Source organism: Triplophysa dalaica, chromosome 20 (assembly GCF_015846415.1).
Source record: "Triplophysa dalaica isolate WHDGS20190420 chromosome 20, ASM1584641v1, whole genome shotgun sequence".
In the NCBI taxonomy this organism is placed as follows: Eukaryota; Metazoa; Chordata; class Actinopteri; order Cypriniformes; family Nemacheilidae; genus Triplophysa; species Triplophysa dalaica.
Genome location: NC_079561.1, coordinates 19,852,255 through 19,874,249, shown reverse-complemented (window position 1 = coordinate 19,874,249; position 21,995 = coordinate 19,852,255). Strand labels below are relative to the sequence as shown.

The following is a 21,995-nucleotide window of genomic DNA, read 5'->3' as shown; positions in this document are numbered from 1 at the left end:
GTTGTTTGGGGGATTTCGGGTCGCTGTCCCCGGTGCTGAACGCTGCATCAACAGGCATCACTGCAGCGCAGATGCAACAACACAACAGCCTGTGCCATCACTCAAAACAACAGCCTGTGCCATCACGAAAGAGTAACACGTTTGATCTATATGAGAAAACACATCGTGCCAGAGACTGGTGCTTAAAACATCAAAACTATTGTATGCAACTAGCAGTGTTGCATTCGTGTTTCGTTTAAGACCCGCTGCATCCGCATTGTATAAGAGTTCACACATCTGACCGTTTTCTAATATCTCACTTGTGTCTCTCTTCTCATCGTTTCACCCATCAGATCATAAGTCGCCCGGAGCTGTTAGTTTAACACATAATGGCCGCCTGTCATGCGCGCATCATTTTTCCGCAATGGTCTTCAGGAAAGTCGCCGTTGCGTCACGCCCCTGTGCCCATTTTCGGAGGGGAACCCCGTCACATCCTCTGCCCATATTTGGGCAAGAGCGGTCTGGAGCGAGCACACGGCGGGGAATCCTCATGTCGACGTAGATGAGCGGGAGGCGGAGTCTCGGCCGAGGCGAATGGTATAAAAGAGCGACGAGGAATTCCGGTTAACGAATCGACGGAGATCAGAATCTGGAGATAGAGTTCGGGCTTACTGGAAGGAGAAAAGGGAATCCCAAAACATTGAACTGAAGGATTACCATTGCTAATTATTCCTGCGACATTACTTGTGGATTTTGATTCATATTTTGCATCGTTTATAAAAAGAAACTATGCTGAACACAGTGGACTTCAGCGCGCTGGATCTCCTCTGCGCTCAAACTGCTGCTATGGAGGGACATTCTGCAGCTCAGATTCATCTAGATGCTGGTGAGCACACTGATACATTTCATTTAACGTTAAACGAGCACTCAAAAATATGCGCTTTACCTATAAGAATGTTTTTATAATCTACAACAATAATTGCTTAACTATAATGTAAAAAGAACTGAAATGCGCATTACGAATGTTATGGATGCTGCAAATCTTGTTAGACTGAAATGCACGAGTGCAATCCTATTCTGAATATTGGGGTGGGGGGGACCCTGATGCAATGACTCAACAGCAGTCTATGAGAGCTTATGTAATGACATATCTCTCTCTCTCTCTCTCTCTCTCTTGTAGCTTGCGGGTTGGTTAAGCCCAAAGTGGAACCGCTGGATGCAGGTTTTCCAGAGTGCTCCAACGACGGGCTCCCACCGTCACCACTCACCTACACTGGCAGTTTCTACAGCGAGACCGGGCCGTGCAGCGCAGACGCTCTGCTCAACTTACTCACGGAGATCGTCGGAATTTCCACGGCACCCATTTCTGAGCTCAACGCCGATAACTATTGCAACGGCAACTCTCGCGGAAGCGCACTCTCACGCCAGGAGTCGTTATTATCAACGGGAAGCTCTCTGGGTTCCCCTGAACCCTTCTGCAACGATTCGTCAGATGAATTCATGGACAGCTCCGTTGCGCAGCAGTCTTTCCCCTTGACTGTTAAGAGTGAGTTCGGGTGCAGTTGTAACGGCTGTGATTTTCTCGACGGCTTAGGTGCACCCGGCAAGTCGTACGAACCATCAGACCTGGACGATATCATTGATTTGCTGTCTCCACTCGGTCCCGAGACGGACTCCGTTTTGGACACCTGGATCAAACAGGAGCCATTGGATGAAGCATGTCAATCAAACTACCAGCCCAACCTCCAGATTCCCGCCGCGACACCCACCTCGACTCAAAGCGGACTCTACAGAGCCGTTTCGTTCCCCAACGCGTTTGGGCTCGGCTGCAGCACCACCGCGTTGGCCGACGTTTTGGACTCTCTTCTCGCCGCCAACACGCTCGCTCAGAGGAGCCGTGCGCAAACGGGTAAAGCCGGGCGATCCAGAAAGGGCGCGGCCCGCGAGAAGCCCTTCTCGTGCCCGCTGGAGAACTGCGACCGCCGCTTCTCTCGTTCCGACGAACTTAACCGACACGTGCGCATCCACACCGGCCACAAGCCGTTCCAGTGCCGCGTCTGCCTGCGCTGCTTCAGCCGCAGCGACCACCTCACCACGCACATGCGCACGCACACGGGAGAGAAGCCGTTCTCGTGCGAAGTTTGCGGGCGTCGCTTTGCGCGCAGCGACGAGAGAAAGAGGCACGGACGCGTGCACATTAAACAACGCGAACGAATGCAACAGAAGACGGAGCTGCTGGCTGCGTGCGCGTTTTCCCTGACGGGACTCGTGTGAGCTTCAGGGACGTTTATTTGCTCGCGTTTCCATTTTGGAAAGTTGATGGCTTAAGCCGAGCGCACTTCGTGTGCACGAGCAGATCTGCGCATCAGTGATGGAGAGGAACGAGCCCCACACTTGTGTTGATGTGTGTTAAGAGCTTGGCATGCAGCTGAAGAAGTCTAACTGTATGAGAAGAATGAATTGACTGGAAAAGTGCTTGCAGTGAGCGGCACGTGCGCTGAATGCAGAGAAAAAGTAACACTCAAACCTCAGATCGTTGTTTTTGGCACAAATGAAATGTCTTGCATGTTGTGGTCACTAAGATGTAAATGTGCATTTGTTTCACACTTCTATACCACACTGGCATGCAAATGTGATATTTGTTGTATTTTGATACTACATAACTTTATAATCGTGCGAGAGAAGAGAACTATATTTGTACATTGCCGACTGTAATTTTGTATTTGTCGATTTTCAAGAGAGCAAGAAAAATCTATCTTATAGATTTTTATAAGTGATTGTATGTGGCTGGTTGGTTCTTAGGAACCTGACGCGATAGAATATAAAAAAAACTTCAACGTAGTTGTTGACTTGCAGTAGCACACTTACACGTGCAGTTACCCTCGATTGCAGGGCTCGTCTCGATATTGCTGTCTATAAATGCCTTTGGAAATTGTTCTTGTGCAATCAAGCGCTGTTCACCGCCTTGTGAATATTTGGAGGCTATTGAATGTTTTAAATAAAACTTTATTTATTGACAACTCTTGGGCTCTTTCATGGTTATTTTTCAGCTGGAAATACCAACGCATTCACAAACCACTAAACATGTTCAACAAATGTGAAAAGTAAAGTTATATCCTCAACTACAGTGTGGTTTTCCCATCCACTCTATCGAGATGAGGATCTAGCGCCCCGTATGGTGAAACTGACAATACACAGCAAACCCGAGCATCACTTGACCTCCTTTTCTTTGAAAGAATCCTACATTCGTGTTATAAGGTAGTTGTTGGATAAAAAATATATTCTCTTGCCCTGGTTTCATAGTATAAAAAATATGACATCGCATTATGGTCAGATGACCTCATGCCGAACACAAACGCGCGCGCAATGAACTGATTTCAAGCAGCACGCATTGTATGGACAGCGCCGCTCGCGCACCGTAGCCACAGAGGCGCATGCCTGAGAGAACGTAACCGGCGTCTGAATCGTTTTTTTACTCTTAGCTCGCCTGGAGTTGCTACTTTGTTTCTGAGAAGCCGACAGCCCCTTGCTCCGACGCGGTACCGGGAGTGACGTCATAAAGACTGCTCGTGCGCGCACGGGGTCGAGTTTTCCGGTTCTTCATAAGAGCCGGTCCAGACGGATGCAGACGAGGGGAAAGGCGAGGACGCATCGGATCAGAAGAATCGCCTGCTATGAGAACAACTATGGGTCAGTATTTTCATGAAAACTAGCGCATTCATCTATTTAAATACCAGCACGAGCCATACACACAACATAAACACTGATATATTACACTGACATATAGATGATGCACGCGAGTTTAATAGTGGGCTTGGGTCGACACATTCCGATACATCATCTGCTTTACAAATACATCACAATGAACGAGCGACTATGAGTCTGTAAATAAGCTGCAGCGCGTAAACGAAGATTTCAATACAACCGGACTGTGTCTTTAGGAATACAACAGTATGAATCTTCCTTTATACCACATTAACAGATGCAATGTTGTGTTTTTTATCACCATAATGTTATTGGTGTTTTACTCAGATCGCTTTTGTCTTCATGACAGTCATGCGGAAATAACACAGAGCGCGCGCGCACGGTGCCGGAATTCCAACATGTCACTTAGCATCTCCCTCTCTCTCTCTCTCTCTCTCTCTCTCTCTCTCTCTCTCTCTCTCTTGATTGTTTAAATTCTAGCATTAAGCATTAAAAAGAGAGAAAATAATTAAGAACTGAAATATATTCCAACACACAAGGCAAAACATAAAATACACCCATAATAAATGATATGATTATGATATAGAAATCATGTAAAACACACACTTACTCTGTACTACCAGTGGATGTCTTCTGTAAATTACAGTACCTAGAGTGGAAAAAAGATGGTGATGTGAGACACATACAGTATGCAGAGATGGAGATGAAGCGGTGCAGTTATGATATACTGTATATGGTTTATTTAAAAGTAAAACAAATCATGTTACGTACAACACACAGGAAACACTGGGGGACAGAATACTATAAAGTACTTTTGACATAAAATGTTTTCATTATTGTTTAACTCCTCAATTTTAAAGCTGTGACGTGTGTTACTTATTTTAAAGCTTCATTGTGACAACATACATCACACAACACAGACTGTGTGTTTACCTGAAGAACCTCGAGACTGAAACACATGTGTAATGATGAGGTCATCCAGCAGCTGATGATCGCAGTATGTCCGCCAGCACGAAGCTGCCACCCCGCTGCCCTAACTGCGGCGAGACGTGTCCATCATGTGACCACACCTGCCCGGCGCTCTGTGTGACTCCACGACGGAGATCTGAGGGGGTGCCGGCGTCATTACAGGAGAGCGACATGCACCTTGATCTCCTGGATGCCCTCAGTCTGGCCCGTCCGCTCCGAAAGATCTTCATCCAGAGAGACTCACCGTCTGTCGTCCCCACGTCTCTCTCTCCGCTGCTGGCGGAGGGGGACGAGGGTGGCGCAGTGACTCGGTTGGGTGTGCCGTGGCTGGGCCGGCTGGCACTGGAGGCTCGTCTTCAGCAGCTGGCGCTGGAGGTGCAGGAGCGGGTGTCCCTCAGACTGGAGACTCTGCAGGAGGAGGTGAAGAGGAGGAGCGTGGAGGTGAGGAGAGCGAGGAGAGAGAGCGAGAGGATGGACAGTGAGAGACGCGAGGCAGAGGAGAGAGCGGCACGGCTGGAGCGGCAGGTGGACATCTCTGTAGAGATGCTGGCCGACCTCAGATATGAGCTGAGAGAACGAGAACAACAACTCCAGCGCAAACAACAGTCAGTGTGTGTTCACGACACGTGTGTTTTTGTCAGTGTGAATACAAGCATGTTGAGTTCTAAAAGTCAGAGAAGACACTGACAAAGTGTGTGTGTGTGTGTGTTTTAGGGAAGTGTGTGAACTGGACCGGTATGTGCGGGACACGGCGCTGCGCGAGGCGAGCGCAAAGACTCGGCTTCAGCGTTTCATAGAAGACATCCTGGAGAGAGCAGAGAGGGCGGAGCTTCAGCTGGAGAACATCCACTTACACGATGATGTCACTTTCCCTCACAGACACCCGACAGGAAGCAGAGCATCAGGGTACCAGGTGAGACATCTCTTCACATTTGTACATAATGTTCATAGATCTGTCAATCTTAAATAAGGAAAGATTGACATTCTCTGTGTGTGTGTGTGTGTGTTTCATTATAGAGGAGCAACAGTGTGTCAGGAAAAGTGTCTTCACATCGGTGTGATCACAGAGCTTCTCCAGGCTACAGGTCAAACACCTCACACACTGATCTGTATGAATACACAACATCTGGGTGAACTGTTTCTTTAAATCAGTTTTCCTGAAATCTCAATATTTATCAAAACGTGACACCAGAACAGTTTGAGCTCATTTGAAAATCTTGAGAAAGAGTTCACTGAAGATCTTTTCAAGAGAAACATCTGAAGTCTTCACCTTGAATCTCATGTCTGTGTAAGAGATGAAGAGAGACCTGATGAGGATGATGTCATGCAGGTATGAGGTCAGAAGGCCACGCACGCTGTCTGTGGGGTCAGGAGGATGTGAAGGTCACTGGAGGGGCGGTGGACTCTATCATCAGCACATGTTGTGTCTGGACGGCGGTTCTGGTTCTCACTGGCTGATCCAGAACACACACACAGACTCAGATAACTGCTCGCTCTACACCACACGATCACAGGACGACAGTGAGTACAGGACATACGGCAGGACAGGTGAACACACAAACACACACACACACAATTGTGTTTTTATGTTTCAGGTGATTTGTGTGTGTTATGGTCTGTGTGTGTATGTTCAGGTCGGGATGTCTTGGAAGAGAGAACCAGCATTGATTCACTTGTGTGTTCTGAGCGTCTCAGACTGAAAGCAGGACTGTTCTGTGTGTTTATCTATCTGGACACACACTCCCTCCTTACTGCTGCAGAGGTGTGTGTTTGTGTATTATTATTAAGTGTATTATTATCAAGTGTGTGTGTTGTGATGCTTTTATTAAGTGCGTGTGTGTTTGTGTGTGTTGTGTTGCCTTTATTAAGTGCGTGTGTGTTGTGTTGGTTTAATAAAGTGTGTGTGTGTTGTGATGGTTTTATAAAGTGTGTGTGTGTTTGTGAGGTGTTTGTTTTCTTTAGTGTGTTTGTGATATATTATAAATGTATTAGTTTGTGTGTTATATTAAAAATGTAAAGAGTGTGTATGTTGCTTTATTAAAATGTGTGTGTTAGTGTGTGTTGTGTTGGTTTTATTATTATCTGTGTCCGTCTGTGTGTGTGTTGTTTTTGTTTTCTTTAGTGTGTTTGTGATATATTATAAATATAAAGTGTGTGTATGGTGTTTTATTATAAGTGTTTGTGTGTGTGTAGACTGTTTCAGGTGTGTATAGACTGCAGACATATGAGTGGTATAATAACTATGAAGTTGTGTTTGTTTTATTAAGTGTGTGTATTATATTGTAAATGTAAAGTGTGTGTATGGGGCTTTATTATAAGTGTGTGTGTCATGTGAGTGTTATAATAAATATAAAGTGCGTGTGTGTGTGTTTCAGGTGTGTAAGGATTGGAGTAGTGTTGCACGACACCCTGCTGTCTGGACCAGAGTAACACTCGAGAATGCGCGAGTTTCTTCAAAGGCAAGACAACAAACACACACGCACACACACACACACACACACACACACACACACACACACACACACACACACACACACAAACATCTTTTGCTCATGATGTCATACCATCTAGTTTGGGTTAAACTACACAATACTACACAATCCATGTTCTAAATCATTAAACATCCACAGCCAATCACAGCCCAAAAACCACACTGACTCCGCCTCTAGAGGGCACCAGTAACCTTATAAACCCCTCCTCAATTTCAAAACGAACTTGAACTCTGGTCTAACTCCAATTTATCAATTCATCCGAACCAGTCTGACTTCTGCAGGAGGAACAAAACCCCACGTACAACATGTGAAAATAAAGAAATGTGTGTGTTGTGTGTGTAGTTTTTGATGACCCTGTCTCAGTGGTGCTGTCAAACACAATCTTTTGTTCTACAAAACCTCAAACCTCGCCCCCGAAACAAGAAAGAAAGCAAAGATGAGCATTTGAAAGCCACAAGGTAACACACACACTTATACTCCTGTACAAACATGACAGCTGTTCAGTAACAAGATGTTTCTGATGAATCTTACCGTGTCTAGAGGCTGTCTGGAGGCGGGTCTGGAGGCGGTGCTTAAGTCAGCAGGGCGGAGTCTCGTGGCTCTGAGCATCTCTCATTGCCCAAACGTTTTGACGGACAGGTCGCTGTGGCTCATCAGCTGTCACTGTAGATCGCTGCAGTCTCTCACGTACAGGTGACAAAAACACTTAACACACATCAATACACACGTTTGTTGTGCAATTTGGTTTGTGAGTTTGTGGCGTTGGTGTGGTTCTGGCAGAAGCGCATCTGATCCGGCGGGCCAAGAGGTGATTTGGGCTCTGGGGGCAGGATGCAGGGACATCACCACACTGCAAGTCGCACCGCTGCAGCCCTGGTGAGAATTCATCTCATGGATCTGTCCGAGGGCCTGTGATGTCACGGTTTGCTGACTTTTTGCTCATCAGTTCGCAGCCCAGTCGCTTTAGTAACCGTTGCCTGCAGACGATTGGTCGATGCTGGCCGAACCTGTGCCGGGTGGGCGTGGGCGGCGCTGGATGTGGTGTTCAGGGATTGGCCTCTCTGGGTGAGTGACAGTCAGATCATGCCTGTTTCAATAGCTCGGTGCTCTGGACAAAAAAAGATCAGTGGAATAGTTTCAACCTGAAAATGTTAACCTTACCTTGTTTTTACAAACAATTTTCACTATGGTAACAGCACAGATATCAACAATTAGTTGTTCAAATACCCATGTGAGGTCTCTTTTCAAGTTTTTAAAGCGCATGATTTTTCCTAGTCAGGTTAAGTGCCATTTTCAGGATCATTAAATCCATAACGGTCCATATTCCTCATAAATAAATACATTTAAATAAAGTAGATATTTTATGAAGAGGTATCACTTCATTCAAGTCCTACAAACTTTGTCACCTCCCAAAAACCGTGTCCTTCTTTTGTCACATCCGTAACGCATGTTTATTTGCCTACTTTAAAACAGAAAATGTGTTCATAGTCTGTCATTTTTACCGATGCTTAAGCTCTATCACCAAGGGTTTAGTAAAATAGAAACAAATGGTTCCCACTTGGGCAAATTATTCAAAAGCATGGTCTGGGTTACCATTGCTATGCAGATGACACCCAGATTTACATTAGTACTCAACCTGATGTTACATCAGCACTTTCGACTTTCAAAATCATATTTGTGTCTTTGATGTGCAGTGAGAAACTGTGTGAATCTGTGTGAGCTGGAGTTGAATCACATGAATGAAGTGAATCAGGACGGGGCGGCAGACATCTGCAAAGACGGACTACAACAACTACACACACTTACCCTCATCTCCACACCCGTCACCGCTAAAGCCATCCTACACTTTAAAAGTGAGACACAAGTCATTTACAATACTATTTAAGTGTTGATGTTGTTTTCCTTACTCACACACAGCTGTGTCGTCTCTGTGCAGGTGTTTGTGTGAATCTGAGGCGTATTGTTGTACAGTTGAGTATAGCCGATTATTTTGAGGACATTGAGAATGAAGAAGCTCAGCGGCTCTTTGCGGAGATCATCAGTAATATACAGGTACCCCTTGGATTTACGCCGAACATCTTTGTTTCATTTCTCTCGTAACCAATAAAGCTTGAGTTTCTATCGTACATGCTAAAAACTTTACAGATAAACACAACTTATATTTGATAACAGGTGAAACTGACTGATTTGACCTTGTTTTATTTTGTCAGATGTTGAGAAAAAGATCAGTCCTGTCCGATGTGCTGCACATCACATCAAAGTGAACAAACCCTCGTAATGACGTATGATCTTCAACACAGTGACAATCACACACACACACACACACACATTTCTGGATTATTATCTCCATGGGGACAGTCCATAGGCGTAATGATTCTCATACTGTACAAACTGTAGATTTGACCTCATAACCATAAACCTTTAGATCATTGAAAACCTTTTGCATTTTGACATTTTCAAAAAATAATCTTCTGTACGATTTATAAGCTTTTTTGCCCATGGGGATGCCAATTTTGGTGACACGTGTCCTCATGAGTTGGTGTGCATTTAGGTTTAGGTCCCCACCAGGATATAAAAACAACACCACACACACAATACAGATGCACAAAAACAAATGATGCACTTTTATATATTAAGTGTTGTGTGATTGTAAGGTTTGGTTGTAAACATATGCACATTTATAGCACATAAACTTTCTCAGGTCTTTAGTTTTAGCGCTTTATGTGTAGACTTCAAACATATAATAGTAATTCATTAAAAGGTAGAACTGTTGCAATAAGAAGGAGTAAAAATCTTGGCATAATTATTAAATTATGATTTTCCAGTATACACACACACACACGTCTTCCATCAGGTGTCGTTGACAATCTATGTTGATGTCATCTGAATCATGGTGATGTGTGTTTAAATCTTATTGGTAACTCTTGCTGTTCAGTTGCTAGTGTTTTTGGGATGGTTGTTAAAGTGGCCCATCTGAAAACGTTCTGACAATCTGATTCCTCCTCTACTGTAACTGTAAATGTTTTGATGATTTATTGTCCACCGGCTAAAAGTCTGGTTGCTTAGAAAACAAACAACACTGCATTCAAGTGCATGATCTTAGAAATCATTCAATCCTTCAGCTCGAATGCTGTGTGATCAGTGACACACCAAAATTAAGTTTTAGCTTTATATTCAGCTGTTCCATTTACTGTAGTGTGAGCAAAAATAAACAGAACTATGGAAGTATTAATCTGTTTACTTTGGGATTGTTCGTGATATGTGATTGGCTGTCATTAATAAAATGAAACTCTATATCATCCAAATAGTAATCTATAAAATAATTCAAGATTTAAAGTCTAACAAAAACATTATCGACAAACTGTCTAACCTTTGAAATGTGTCTTACGTTAAACTGACACATTTTTAAACGAAACCTCGATGTAATGACAATTAATGAAATTTACATTTACATGTAGGCATTTTGCAGACACTTTGGAAAGCGACTTACATTGCTTTTATCCTATACATTATACATATGTATTTGGAATCCCCAGGGATCGAACCCACAACCTTGCGTTGTTAACACAATGCTCTTACCACTGAGCTGCAAGAAAGCTATGAATGAAACGCACTACACACACTATAATGTCTTCTGTTTGAGTGCACAAGGGCGTTGCAAAACGCTTTAGAGCACAAAAACTTCTTGCACTTTTTATTTTACTTTTTAAGTATCTTAATAAACTAATAATGCCAATTTTATCATTGTTTTTAATAAGATGCACATGTAAAACTCATTAAAGATGATGTTCTTCTGTCTCTTTTATTAACATTAGCTGTATATACATGTGTTGAGGCATGTTTTGTGTGATGTAGAGAGCAGACTAAAGCACACGTGTTAGGTGAATAAACTCTGTAAAGGATGGTAAGTTAAAGTTGAGGAGAAATAAGACAATGACCAAAATATGTGATCCAGGTCAATATTACGTCATCATTCAAAAATCTACTCTATGGTGCACATTCAAAGTGAGATGTACTGTAATGAATTAACAAATGGGGTGTAAAATAATAAAATGAGATTAAACAAAGCCGAGTATTGTCATTTTTCCACTTAAATATAAACACTGAAGTCAACTCCAAACACGTTTCTTTTTTAATCGAGTCACATCGAATTGTTTTTGGCATAATCTCGCGATAGTTTGGCAATATAGTCATAACATACTTGATGGATGGTTTTCGTCAATAATTTTATTAAGAGTTGGCCATAGTTAATATTTAAAACACCGATCTTAATGTTGTATATTCAATCAATTGTTCATCGTCCTGAACTTACAACCGGAATTACGTCACACTTTCTGAACGCTCGTTTATGAGCCAATTTGATAATAAACATCACGACACTACATTCCCTCTAGACTGAGTAACCGAGCAATCGAAGTACGTTTCATAATTAATCAGCAAAAAGTGTCAGAAAGATCTCGATCATCCTTGTTGTTGATGGACACTAGTGGTGACGTTTACAACAAGAGAATTAAAAACTTTCATTATTTTTCTTAATGTGTAGTGATCCTCACCAGCGCGTGAACCCATGTAGACGAATTAGAGACGAACTTTAAAGCAAACTGTACTTGTCACCAATAAAACACTCTCTCTGACCAGCCGTCAGGGACGAGTGCCCTCTGGTGGACATGTTGGAACTGCAGCTACAGGCGGCGCTATGTATCTAACGTGGTTTATGTGTACGTAAACTAATAATTCAACTAAAAACGAATGAATATTATATATGTTTTATTTAAAGCTTCAGGCATCCCAATTTCGCTAACTCTGTCAAAAGCTAATATAAGACCTCGCGGAAGAGAATCTGTCTGACAGCATAGGCGCGTCCCCGCTCTAACTCTCACCTGCAGCAGAGGGGTGGCGCGCCCATTGCGAGTTGGAGGATACGAGCTGGGCTGCGCGTTCACGTCTACGGCCACGCTGCCCGGTTACAGCGCGGCGCGCCCCTAAAAAGCGCACGCGTTTAAGGGGCGGATCGAGATTTATTTTGTAACGTTAGAGCTTCAAAGGTAACGTTATTCTTCATGTGACCGGATCTTTTCCGTTAATCCCGGACAACAACCGGCTTCCGGATTCACGTACAAACCCGTTTATTTGTGTCGTTCGTTTGTAAGCATCCGGAATATTTCCTGGAATATTTCTCTATTTGAATGGCTGTAGGTGCCAGATCGCTCTGCGTTGCTTGTTACCAATCGCGTTTTATAGAAGAAACGTCGGCTTTTGTGTTGATGTAAATTATGCTGCCCGGTAAACGCGCAGCGCGTCCGCTCGGGCTGATACAATAGCGGATTTCATACCGACGTGTCTGATTTAAGAATTAAGCGCCCGTGCGCTCCGGTTACCGGGCAAAAAAATGTCGCTAAGCAGGAGCATCGAGCTCGAGCACTTTGACGAACGGGACAAAGCGCACCGCTCCAAACGGACGTCGGGGTTGGGAGGCTCGGGCTCACAGCAGGGTTCGCGGGCGAACAGTCTAGTACCGAGTCCGGCGCACAGCGCTAACTGCAGCCTCTACCGGACGCGCACGCTTCAAGCGCTCAGCTCCGAGAAACGCGCTAAGAAGGTGCGCTTTTACCGGAATGGAGACCGGTACTTCAAGGGTCTGGTGTACGCGGTGTCAAATGACCGATTCCGCTCGGTGGACGCGCTTCTGGCGGAGCTGACGCGCTCGCTCACGGATAACCTGCACCTGCCGCAAGGTGTGCGCAACATCTACAGCGTGGACGGCTCGAGGAAGATCTCTAGCCTGGAGGAGCTCGTGGAAGGTTAGAAATTCACTTAGCTTAGGTTCACCTTAGGTCAAATGATGGGAGTCAGTATTACCGCCGGGTCCTCCTTTAGGTTTTACATGACTAATAACATGTTTATGAGGATGTATGTTAGTAATTTAAGAGCCGAATTGAAGTCAGATGGATGAATCTTGAGTTGGGGGGCGGGGCGCGCAGAACCGTCTGTCTGTCTCGTGCGTCCATCAGAACCCTGCAGCTCTCCATTACTGCAGCACTTAATCAATAACATCAATCTGTAAAGCTCGCGTGCATTTAAAGTCACTTAACGCAACGCATCTGGATGTCTGTTGATGTTGCGTTAGTGAGGCGTTTAAAGCTGCTGTCAGGTCACCCACCACACGTCAATACACAGATACAGTTACGCAGAAATACTTTGACTTACAAACAGTAAATCCTCTGACTCAACTCATGACAACTCAAGCAGAGGTCTCCAGCGAAAGATTTATCATTTGAAATGACAAAGACGATGTATGGAATGTCATGGATGAATGTTTGAAGAGTCCAAAATGAGAGAACTCACTGTGCATTCCAATCAATATCAATCAAACTTCAGTTGGGTTGTTTTCATTTAAGTCATAATAACTCCGAAAAATAAACTCAATAAAACATGATCACAAATGTTTAATCTCATTTTGGAATCAAACTGGAATCATTCACTGACCAATCGAGTAGAGCGGCCCATATTTCACTGTTTAAATGGCTAATAAGATGTCATCATCATTATTTTGTTTTCACACCGAGATCAGTGGATCTATTAGTAGAATCTGAACTTTATCATTTATCAGATATTTTTCCTTTGAATGCAGTATCAGCTGTTTTCATACCTCTCTCTCTCTCTGTCTCTCTCTCACTCTCTCTCTCCACACATTCCACACGAGTGTCACAGACGTCGGATATCTGTCAATCAAACATAAAAAACACATTATCATTGAACACTTGAGCTGTGGGATTAGTGAGATTATGACATTAAACGTTCACACCTGACATGTGCTGATGGGGGTTTGACCCTGGGGTCACCGGACAATCTGTCCGTTCTCTTTTTTTTACGGCTGCAGGTGAGAGTTACGTCTGCGCCTCTAATGAGCCCTACAGGAAGGTGGAATACACTAAAAACGTCAACCCTAACTGGGGCTCTCGTCTGGCGGGGCCGGGGTCCGGAGGCGTGCGTCAGGGGGCTCAGCGCTCCAGTGGAGACATGAGAGAGAGCAAAGACTTCATCAAACCCAAACTGGTGACGGTGATCCGCAGCGGCGTGAAGCCGCGGAAGGCCGTTCGGATTCTGCTGAACAGGAAGACGGCGCATTCCTTCGATCAGGTGCTTGCTGACATCACAGAGGCCATCAAACTGGACACGGGTGTGGTGAAGAGACTCTACACGCTGGACGGGAAACAGGTACACAAACCTTCATTATATCATGAGTAATACATGCTGAGGATTGATTATTTGAGTTTGTGTGTGTGTAGAGAGAGTTTAAGAGATAAATCAAGACTCAATAAAACATCAGTGAAAAGCTGCAGTGTCAACAAAATAGCTGATAGAAGATGATTCAGAGCAGTTTTACACATTAATTTCAAGTGAAAGCATCAAAATAGTCATTTTTTTTAACAAAATGGTAAATATCTGTCAAATCACATGAAAGAGTCCTTCACAGGAGAGACTGAATGAATATTATTTGAGGTTCGATTGTGTGATTTATTATTGATTCCACAGAGCTGATCCGTCTGTCTGTATGTGATGCTTTTGTGTGTGTGTGTGTTTGTGTGTTTATGGAGCTCCGCCTCTCTGAAAAGTAGGGAGTCTAGCTGCAGGCTGGTTGCCATGGTAACCTGCTTTTCCCTCACTCAAGTGTGTGTCGCAATGAATGTCTCAGCAGTCGTCAGTGTTTGTGTGTGTGTGTGTGTGCGCGTGTGTGTCTGGGGGGGTTCATTTGTATGCCACACACCTCTTACTGCAGAGACGCAGGGGTTTCCTTAAAAGAGCTAATTGTTCCTCTGTATGTGTGTGTATGTGTGTGTGTGTGAGAGAGAGAGAGAGAGAGAGAGAGAGGGGCAATGTGTTTGATTGTGTGTGTTCTTGGCCACAGTGTATTTTCATGAATCAGCTAGAAACACAAGTGTGTGTGTGTCAGAGAAACAGTCAGTTTCCCATGTCAACTGTAAATTACTGTATCGTGTGTGTGTGTGGCCTTGTTTTTATATCCTGATGGGGACCTAAACCTGAACACACACAAAATCATGGAGACTTGTGTCCACATTTTGAGGCTGTCTGGACCTCATTTTTGGTCCCCACAGGCAGAAATCATACACATTTTTATTTTTGAAAATGTAAAAAGTGTTTTATGATCTTAAGGTTTATTGGTAGGGGATAAAATAAACAGTTTATAAAGTATAAAAACCATTATGCCTATAGACTGTCCCCACGGAGATAATAAACCAGAAGTGTGTTTGGCCTTGTTTTTCTATTCCGGTGGGGACCTAAACCTGAACACACACCAATGGGGAAATCGAGGTGTGTGTGTGTGTGTGAATGTTCTAATAGCCATAATCATGTTGTCATGGTGATCAGTAATGTCTGATCATGCAGACAGTTAAAAAGTAACATCACCATGGCAACAGACTCTGGTCCACAGTCCTGTTCCTGATTTGCATCTTGCTGAAGTGCAATGTGAATTTCTAACTAATGCTTTGCATTCACCAGTCCAGCAATATTTGTCTGTAAATCTGCTTTGAAACACACTGTATGTAAATTAAACACACACACACTCTCTCTCTATCCCTCCCTCTCTCTCTCTCAAGATTCAAAGAAGATTTATTGGCATGATAAAACAAATATTACACTGCTAAAGCACAGGACAATTAAATCTAAACATTCTGCATAAATACAGATTTAGATCAAAATAAAATAAAAGTTTATAAGTATCTATATATACTCTCTCTCTCTCTCCCTCTCCCTCTCTCTCTCTCTCCCTCTCTCTCTCTCTCCCTCTCCCTCTCTCTCCCTCTCTCTCTCTCTCTCTCTCTCTCCCCCTCTCTCTCTCTCTATCTCTCTCTCTCTCTCTCTGTGCAGTTGACCAGTCTGCAGGATTTCTTCGGTGATGATGACGTGTTTATGGCCTGCGGTTTGGAGAAGTTCCGTTACGCTCAGGATGATGCTGTCATTGGTCACGCAGGAAAGGGGGCGGCGGCTGCGTTTGTTAGTGGTGAGATAGGAGACACACACAAGAGACAGAAAGACACATAAACTTGCTTGACTGACACAAACCTGTCTGTCTCTCAGAATGTAAGAAGTCCAGACCTGCAGTCCCACCCAAGGCATGTGAAGCAAAAAGCCCTGGAGTCCCCAGATCCAAATCACCCGAATCTGGTACACGCGCACACACTTATTTAAGTAACTTTAAATCCCCATTTTTAGTTCTGCATAGAACTCCTTAGCCTCTATGCCGTAGGCTACATGTCGGTTTTCATTTATACTTCTACTTCGTTGTCCGCGTCGACAGGCAATGACCACTAGTCGTCAGTTACCACGTGCGTGTTGCTTGTGTAACCAAGACAAGAGCAGAAGAAGAAGCAGGTCGCTTAAGATGCATTAGCATTGATAGCTGCTGGTAAACAGTCACTTTTGTTGAGGATTTGAGATGTTTAATACAGAAACACATATTTTACATAGATAATTCATTTGGAAATGCGTTTGAGGAAACATGACTCTATCGCAGAGTTTTTTGACCTGAGGGAGGGTTCAAACAGACCAATCACAGCGCTTGCGGGGTTGCATTATTGGAGAGGTGCGCGTCAGGCTACGGCGTAGGTTACAGCGTAGGTCCTACGCCCGACTATGATTCACGATTAAGGAAGGGCACAAGATGCAAACTGAGTAGAACTTGCTTGTAAATACAAACAAAAAGTGTAGTTCAGTTGTTTATATAATTATACCTTATCACACAAATGACACATCAATATAGAATATAACTGTGTGTGTGTTTCAAACCTTGAACATTTTCAGCCAATGACGCACCTAGGAGTCAATCTCCACCTGTGATGTCATCAATGTGCAGCCCCAAAACTCAACGCAGTTGCAACGTGAGTTTGTGTGTGTGTGTGTGTGTGTGGATCAGACGATTGTCCTCTGTTTGTGTGTGTGTGTGTGTGTACTGGTATTCATCACTGTGTGAAAGATAGTATACCAGTAGATCTTGACCTTGTGGGGACATGTTTTAGGAAAACAGCTTATAAATCATACAGAATGAAATTTATTGAAAATAAGAGTGCAGAAAGGTTTGTGTAAATATTTGGTGTAGTGTTGGGGAAGAGTTATGGGATAGAATTTATCATAAGACTCATATAAAATCGATTGAATGTCCCCAAAAAACATGTAAACCAGTGTGTGTGTTTGCGTGGGTGCGTGCGTGCGTGCGTGTTAGATGACTGTCATTGTGCGATTGATTCTGTCTCTCTTCTGCAGACCTCTGTTCATGAGGCGTCCCCCTCACCACCGCCCACCCGAGACCTCATTCAAGAAGACGACATCAGTCCAGAGGGTAAAACACACACACACACACACACACATTGAGGGATGGCAGTGTTTCACAATGATTATTTTAACCAAAACATTTATTAATAAATTTTAAATCTAGTTGCTAAATCACTTGTTTTTTATATTTTAAGTATTTTTGTTATATAGCAGCGTCAGCAGTGTTTGTTTGTCTCTCTCTCTCTCTCTCTCTCTCTCTCTCTCTCTGCAGTGAATGGTAATGAGGTTCAGTCATCTGTCATCACAGAGAAATATAAAGTTGGGAAAGTGATTGGAGATGGAAACTTTGCTGTCGTCAGAGAGTGTGTGGAGAGGTAAACACACACCCACACACAACCCCTCAACCGCACACGCATGCACACACACAGACATGCTGTAAACAGAATTGTTGTCTAATTTGATCTCAGGTCTTCAGGACAAGAGTTTGCGCTCAAGATCATAGACAAGGCCAAATGCAGCGGCAAGGTAAGACATTTAACGTGAGGAGAAGAAAATGTAGAAAACTAAAACTTTTGGCATCAAATCGTGAACTCTGATCTCTGTTGATGGTTTAATATTCACAGGAGCACCTGATAGCCAATGAGGTGTCCATACTGCGGCGGGTTCGACACCCCAGCATCATCATGCTGATAGAAGAACTGGACACGCCCGCTGAGCTCTATCTGGTCATGGAGCTGGTTAAGGTCCAGTTCATGCAGCGCTGCAGAGGCCGACACAACCTTATACATACTTCAGTAGGACACTCATGCAGTATGCCACTGACAGTTTGGGTTGTTTTAGGGTGGTGATTTGTTTGATGCCATCACATCGTCTACAAAATACACCGAGCGAGACGCCAGCGCCATGCTGTTCAACCTGACCGGAGCGCTCCGGTATCTACACCGAATGAACATCGTCCATCGAGACATTAAACCGGAAAATCTGCTGGTATTCTTCTCTTTACACTTCACTCCAGTCCTTACCATTCTGCTGAAAATTGTATTTATGGTTGTTGTGTGATTTGACAAAGAAAACCGTGAGTTTAACCGTGTCTGCAGGTGTGTGAATATCCAGACGGCACGAAGTCTCTGAAGTTGGGTGATTTTGGTTTGGCTACGGTGGTGGAGGGACCGCTGCACACCGTCTGTGGGACGCCAACATACGTCGCTCCTGAGATTATTGCAGAGACCGGGTAAATCTCTCACTTTGTGTTTTATTGAACATGTCGCCCTAGCAAAGTATTTCATTTCCTGTAAACGGTTGAAGTTTGGAGTATAAAGACAGTGGTGTCTTTCAGATACGGGCTGAAGGTGGACATCTGGGCGGCCGGTGTGATCACATATATCCTGTTGTGTGGTTTTCCTCCGTTCCGCAGCGAGAGGAATCAGCAGGACGAGCTGTTTGAACAGATTATGTTGGGCAAACTGGAGTTTCCTGCACCGTACTGGGACAACATCGGCGTCACTGCTAAGGTTCACTACAAAACACACATTTTATTCAAAACAGCTTTGTGGCAAGCAGCTGATTGGTTAATGTGTGTCGGGCAGGATTTGATCGGTAAGATGCTGCAGGTGAATGTTGGTGCTCGGTACACAGCTGATGAGGTGCTGTCACACCCGTGGGTCCAGGTGAGGACAAAACAAATGAAGTAAAAATGACGTTTCTTACATACACCCTTATTATGATGTTATAAAGAGATTTTGACTTGATATTTTATTTGGTTTTATTAAATTGACCTTGTGCAAACCCAACCTGTGTGTGAACTGGCATACTGTGACAGTATGTAGTGAATGTGAAGAAGTATCTATATAGCCACTATATAGTATGGAAGTATGTGATTTCGGACGCAGCCAGTGCTTCTGTTTAAATAATGCCATTAAGCTCATAATCGTGGTGTGGTGTGTGCTGAATTCAACTGCAATATGAAGGCAAGTAAACACTTAAATCGAATCGCTTCCGTTCTTATCGTGCCGCACACCTCGAGCACAAATTGACAACCAGTGCAATGGCATTTTCATCTTATCTCTATATTTATTATGCCACTGAATAACTAAGAAATACATAGAAAGGTTTTGCACTTAAATACATGAAGGCCCGGTTTCACAGACACGGTTTAGCTAAAACCAGGACTATGCCTTAGTTGAATTAAGATATTTATGTTGCTTTTATAAAAATGCTTTAGAATAATACATAACTGGTGTGTATCTTGAGACAAAACAATAGCACCAATATATTATAAGATATTTCTGGGCAAGTTATATTTAGTTAAGACAGGTCAAACATTTATTTTAGTCTGGGACTAGCCTGAAGACGTGTCTATGAAACCGGGCCTTAAGGTGTGTCATTTTAACAAATCACAACTAATAAACTCTCTCTATTCTTCATTTACATTCATCAGTAAGTTTTAATGAAATTCAGATGAGTGCAGCTGTGACACGTCAGAGGAGATCAGGTCTTTTCTCCATTCCCCTTATTTCTCATTGGAGTTTGGGTTCCGGGTCCGGGTTGGTTGTCTTGCTCACTGGGAAACTGCATTTATTAGAGATTATTAAATATTATTTACTAGAATGATCTTGCTTGTTCTAAAAACACCATGCCCTGTTTTTCTCCTGTAAAGCTGCTTTGAAACAATCCACATTGTAAAAAGCGCTATATCATAAAATTGAAAATATGTTTTTTCTAGAGGATCTATGGACAGAAATGCAGTATAATATACACAACTTTGTGTTCAGAGGTGTATAAAGACTTTACGTAATGATTCTATATACATACACCGCGGGTCCCCTTACATGGAATTCACCATGTTGCTTCTACATAAACCCTAAAGGGACAAACTGCTCTACAGAACGCGTAGGAGCAAAAACGGGATGAAATCTTGTGTCCTGCGACAGCCACCTAACGGGAGGGGTGGAGCAAGCCATCGGTTGCAATTGACAACCTCACCAGTAGATGCCGCTAAATTTCATATACTGGACCTTTAAAGGGAGTAGTCAGTAACACACCTACTGTATGTTAGTTTATGATTTTAGCAAATCATCAGAACAAGTAGTGAAGAGGTTTGCTGATGTCACGTAAACATGATACTGTGACTAAGTTCTGCTGTGATGGTTGTGAATAATCACATTATTGGTGCACATGTAAACGCAGTTGATGTTGTGTATTTGCAGGATGATGCTGCGATGGAGACCAGCACACCATGTGACACAGACGATTTTGTGGAACCAGAAATCACACACAACAACACAACAGAAGACACTGACGTGAGAACACACACACACTCAAATACACACTAACACACACACACACACACACCGTTCATCGTGTGTGTCCTCTCCTCTGTTGCAGGTGGATCATCTCCAAAGTAACGGTGAGAAGCTCAGAAACATCTCACATCTCCTAGCGACTGTATTACAGGGCCCCTTAAAATGTTAACAAGTCTAAGTGAAAAGAAAATTCTTCCATGTTCATTTCAACATGTGTGGTGTGTGTGTCAGTAGACTGGTGAATCTCTCTGGATGTGCAGCAGATGAAAAGCCCCAGACCAACACAGCAAACCTCAAAACCAACACCAGACCAGACCAGACCTGAACCATCTCATACCTGCATCTTCAATCATGAGTATAAAAGCCCACAGACTGATGATAGTCACATCTACACATCTTGGCTTTTGGACCAGAGAACTTCCATACAGAAAACAGAACAATGCCCTAACAACCATCTAGCAACTTGCCGTAGCAACTCCATAGCAACACCCTGGCAACCATCCACACAGAGGGTTGTCACCACAGAGATTTCTTCATTTCTTTCTCTGTCTGTATGTCTACAGTATGTTTTCATGTTCTGGTCTGTGTTTGAACGCAGGGGCTTCAACTTAACTGCTCGCTCACTCGCACTCTGTATCTCTCTTTACTGCCCTTCATCATGTGTCTCTCTGAATATAATGTTGATGTGTCATCTTTAGAATCTTGTGACACACATCTCATGTCTCTCTCAGTGTGGAATCGAATGAGAACTGATTGAGTTTTGAGTTTGCGTGTCATTGGATGTTTCTTTGTTTGATTCATGTGACCAAATTTTAGGAGCCCGATGTGTCAGTTCCTTCAGTGAATTACTGTAGTGTGTGTTTATCCATGGAATGCCTCCCTCTCTCTCTCTATCTCTCTCTCTAGAAGAATTCATGTCATGTCATCTGATCTGAACGGTACTCGTGTTGTGTTCAATTTTGTACGATGACTCTTTGGTGCAGAAGCCCCTCTTAATGATTCCAATGATGGATTTATTTCATGTTTTGTTTTGTATCGCAACAATACATCATGAGTCACTGGATGATGCCAGAAACACAAGTGTGTGACCGTGTGTGTTTTATCTTAACCGGAGATCACACAATGATTGCATCCACATTCACTGGAATAATACCTTGATTTTATTTTATGATAGATTTAACTAAACAAAACTCTGATTTGTTATGTTTTGTACGCATGTTCAAATGCAAATTCAGTTTTTTAAGTTTCATTTTTT

The 21,995-nt window shown here is 43.4% G+C and overlaps 3 protein-coding genes across 5 annotated transcripts; all 3 read left to right on the top strand.

The window, feature by feature from the left end:
* The first annotated feature begins 593 nt into the window (after positions 1-593).
* egr4 (early growth response 4) lies at positions 594-2,999 on the top strand. Its single transcript, XM_056732413.1, has 2 exons — positions 594-865; positions 1,160-2,999. The coding sequence occupies exons 1-2, from the start codon at positions 769-771 to the stop codon at positions 2,251-2,253; spliced, it is 1,191 nt and encodes a 396-aa protein (XP_056588391.1). The 5' UTR covers positions 594-768; the 3' UTR covers positions 2,254-2,999.
* Positions 3,000-3,423: 424 nt separating this feature from the next.
* On the top strand, positions 3,424-11,192 carry si:ch73-290k24.5 (F-box only protein 41). 3 transcript variants are annotated; one of them, XM_056732369.1, is made up of 14 exons: positions 3,424-3,669; positions 4,572-5,258; positions 5,368-5,566; positions 5,671-5,738; positions 5,984-6,174; positions 6,288-6,415; positions 7,029-7,112; positions 7,488-7,603; positions 7,686-7,838; positions 7,926-8,021; positions 8,092-8,210; positions 8,840-8,998; positions 9,082-9,197; positions 9,356-11,192. In XM_056732369.1, the coding sequence occupies exons 2-14, from the start codon at positions 4,684-4,686 to the stop codon at positions 9,407-9,409; spliced, it is 2,058 nt and encodes a 685-aa protein (XP_056588347.1). In that variant the 5' UTR covers positions 3,424-3,669; positions 4,572-4,683; the 3' UTR covers positions 9,410-11,192. The 3 variants fall into 3 exon arrangements, with proteins under 3 accessions (XP_056588347.1, XP_056588345.1, XP_056588346.1); XM_056732367.1 differs by having other exon boundaries at positions 6,249-6,415; XM_056732368.1 differs by having other exon boundaries at positions 5,984-6,201.
* A 907-nt stretch (positions 11,193-12,099) lies between these two features.
* On the top strand, positions 12,100-21,811 carry LOC130408888 (serine/threonine-protein kinase DCLK2-like). Its single transcript, XM_056732371.1, has 16 exons — positions 12,100-12,946; positions 14,026-14,363; positions 16,038-16,170; positions 16,248-16,334; positions 16,971-17,047; positions 17,430-17,505; positions 17,710-17,812; positions 17,906-17,963; positions 18,062-18,181; positions 18,279-18,425; positions 18,536-18,669; positions 18,775-18,949; positions 19,025-19,105; positions 20,645-20,737; positions 20,823-20,844; positions 20,975-21,811. Exons 1-16 carry the CDS (start codon positions 12,535-12,537, stop codon positions 20,980-20,982), a joined length of 2,064 nt encoding a protein of 687 aa, XP_056588349.1. The 5' UTR covers positions 12,100-12,534; the 3' UTR covers positions 20,983-21,811.
* The last annotated feature ends 184 nt before the right edge of the window (positions 21,812-21,995 follow it).

Coding starts and splice junctions, on each gene's coding strand:
- egr4 (XM_056732413.1), top strand. CDS start 769: ATGCTGAACACAGTGGACTTCAGCGCGCTGGATCTCCTCTGCGCTCAA. Junction 866..1,159: donor TCAGATTCATCTAGATGCTG/GTGAGCACACTG, acceptor TCTCTCTTGTAG/CTTGCGGGTTGGTTAAGCCC.
- si:ch73-290k24.5 (XM_056732367.1), top strand. CDS start 4,684: ATGTCCGCCAGCACGAAGCTGCCACCCCGCTGCCCTAACTGCGGCGAG. Junction 6,175..6,248: donor CACACGATCACAGGACGACA/GTGAGTACAGGA, acceptor TTTATGTTTCAG/GTGATTTGTGTGTGTTATGG. Junction 6,416..7,028: donor CCCTCCTTACTGCTGCAGAG/GTGTGTGTTTGT, acceptor TGTGTGTTTCAG/GTGTGTAAGGATTGGAGTAG.
- LOC130408888 (XM_056732371.1), top strand. CDS start 12,535: ATGTCGCTAAGCAGGAGCATCGAGCTCGAGCACTTTGACGAACGGGAC. Junction 17,964..18,061: donor AGGCCAAATGCAGCGGCAAG/GTAAGACATTTA, acceptor TAATATTCACAG/GAGCACCTGATAGCCAATGA. Junction 18,182..18,278: donor TGGTCATGGAGCTGGTTAAG/GTCCAGTTCATG, acceptor GGGTTGTTTTAG/GGTGGTGATTTGTTTGATGC.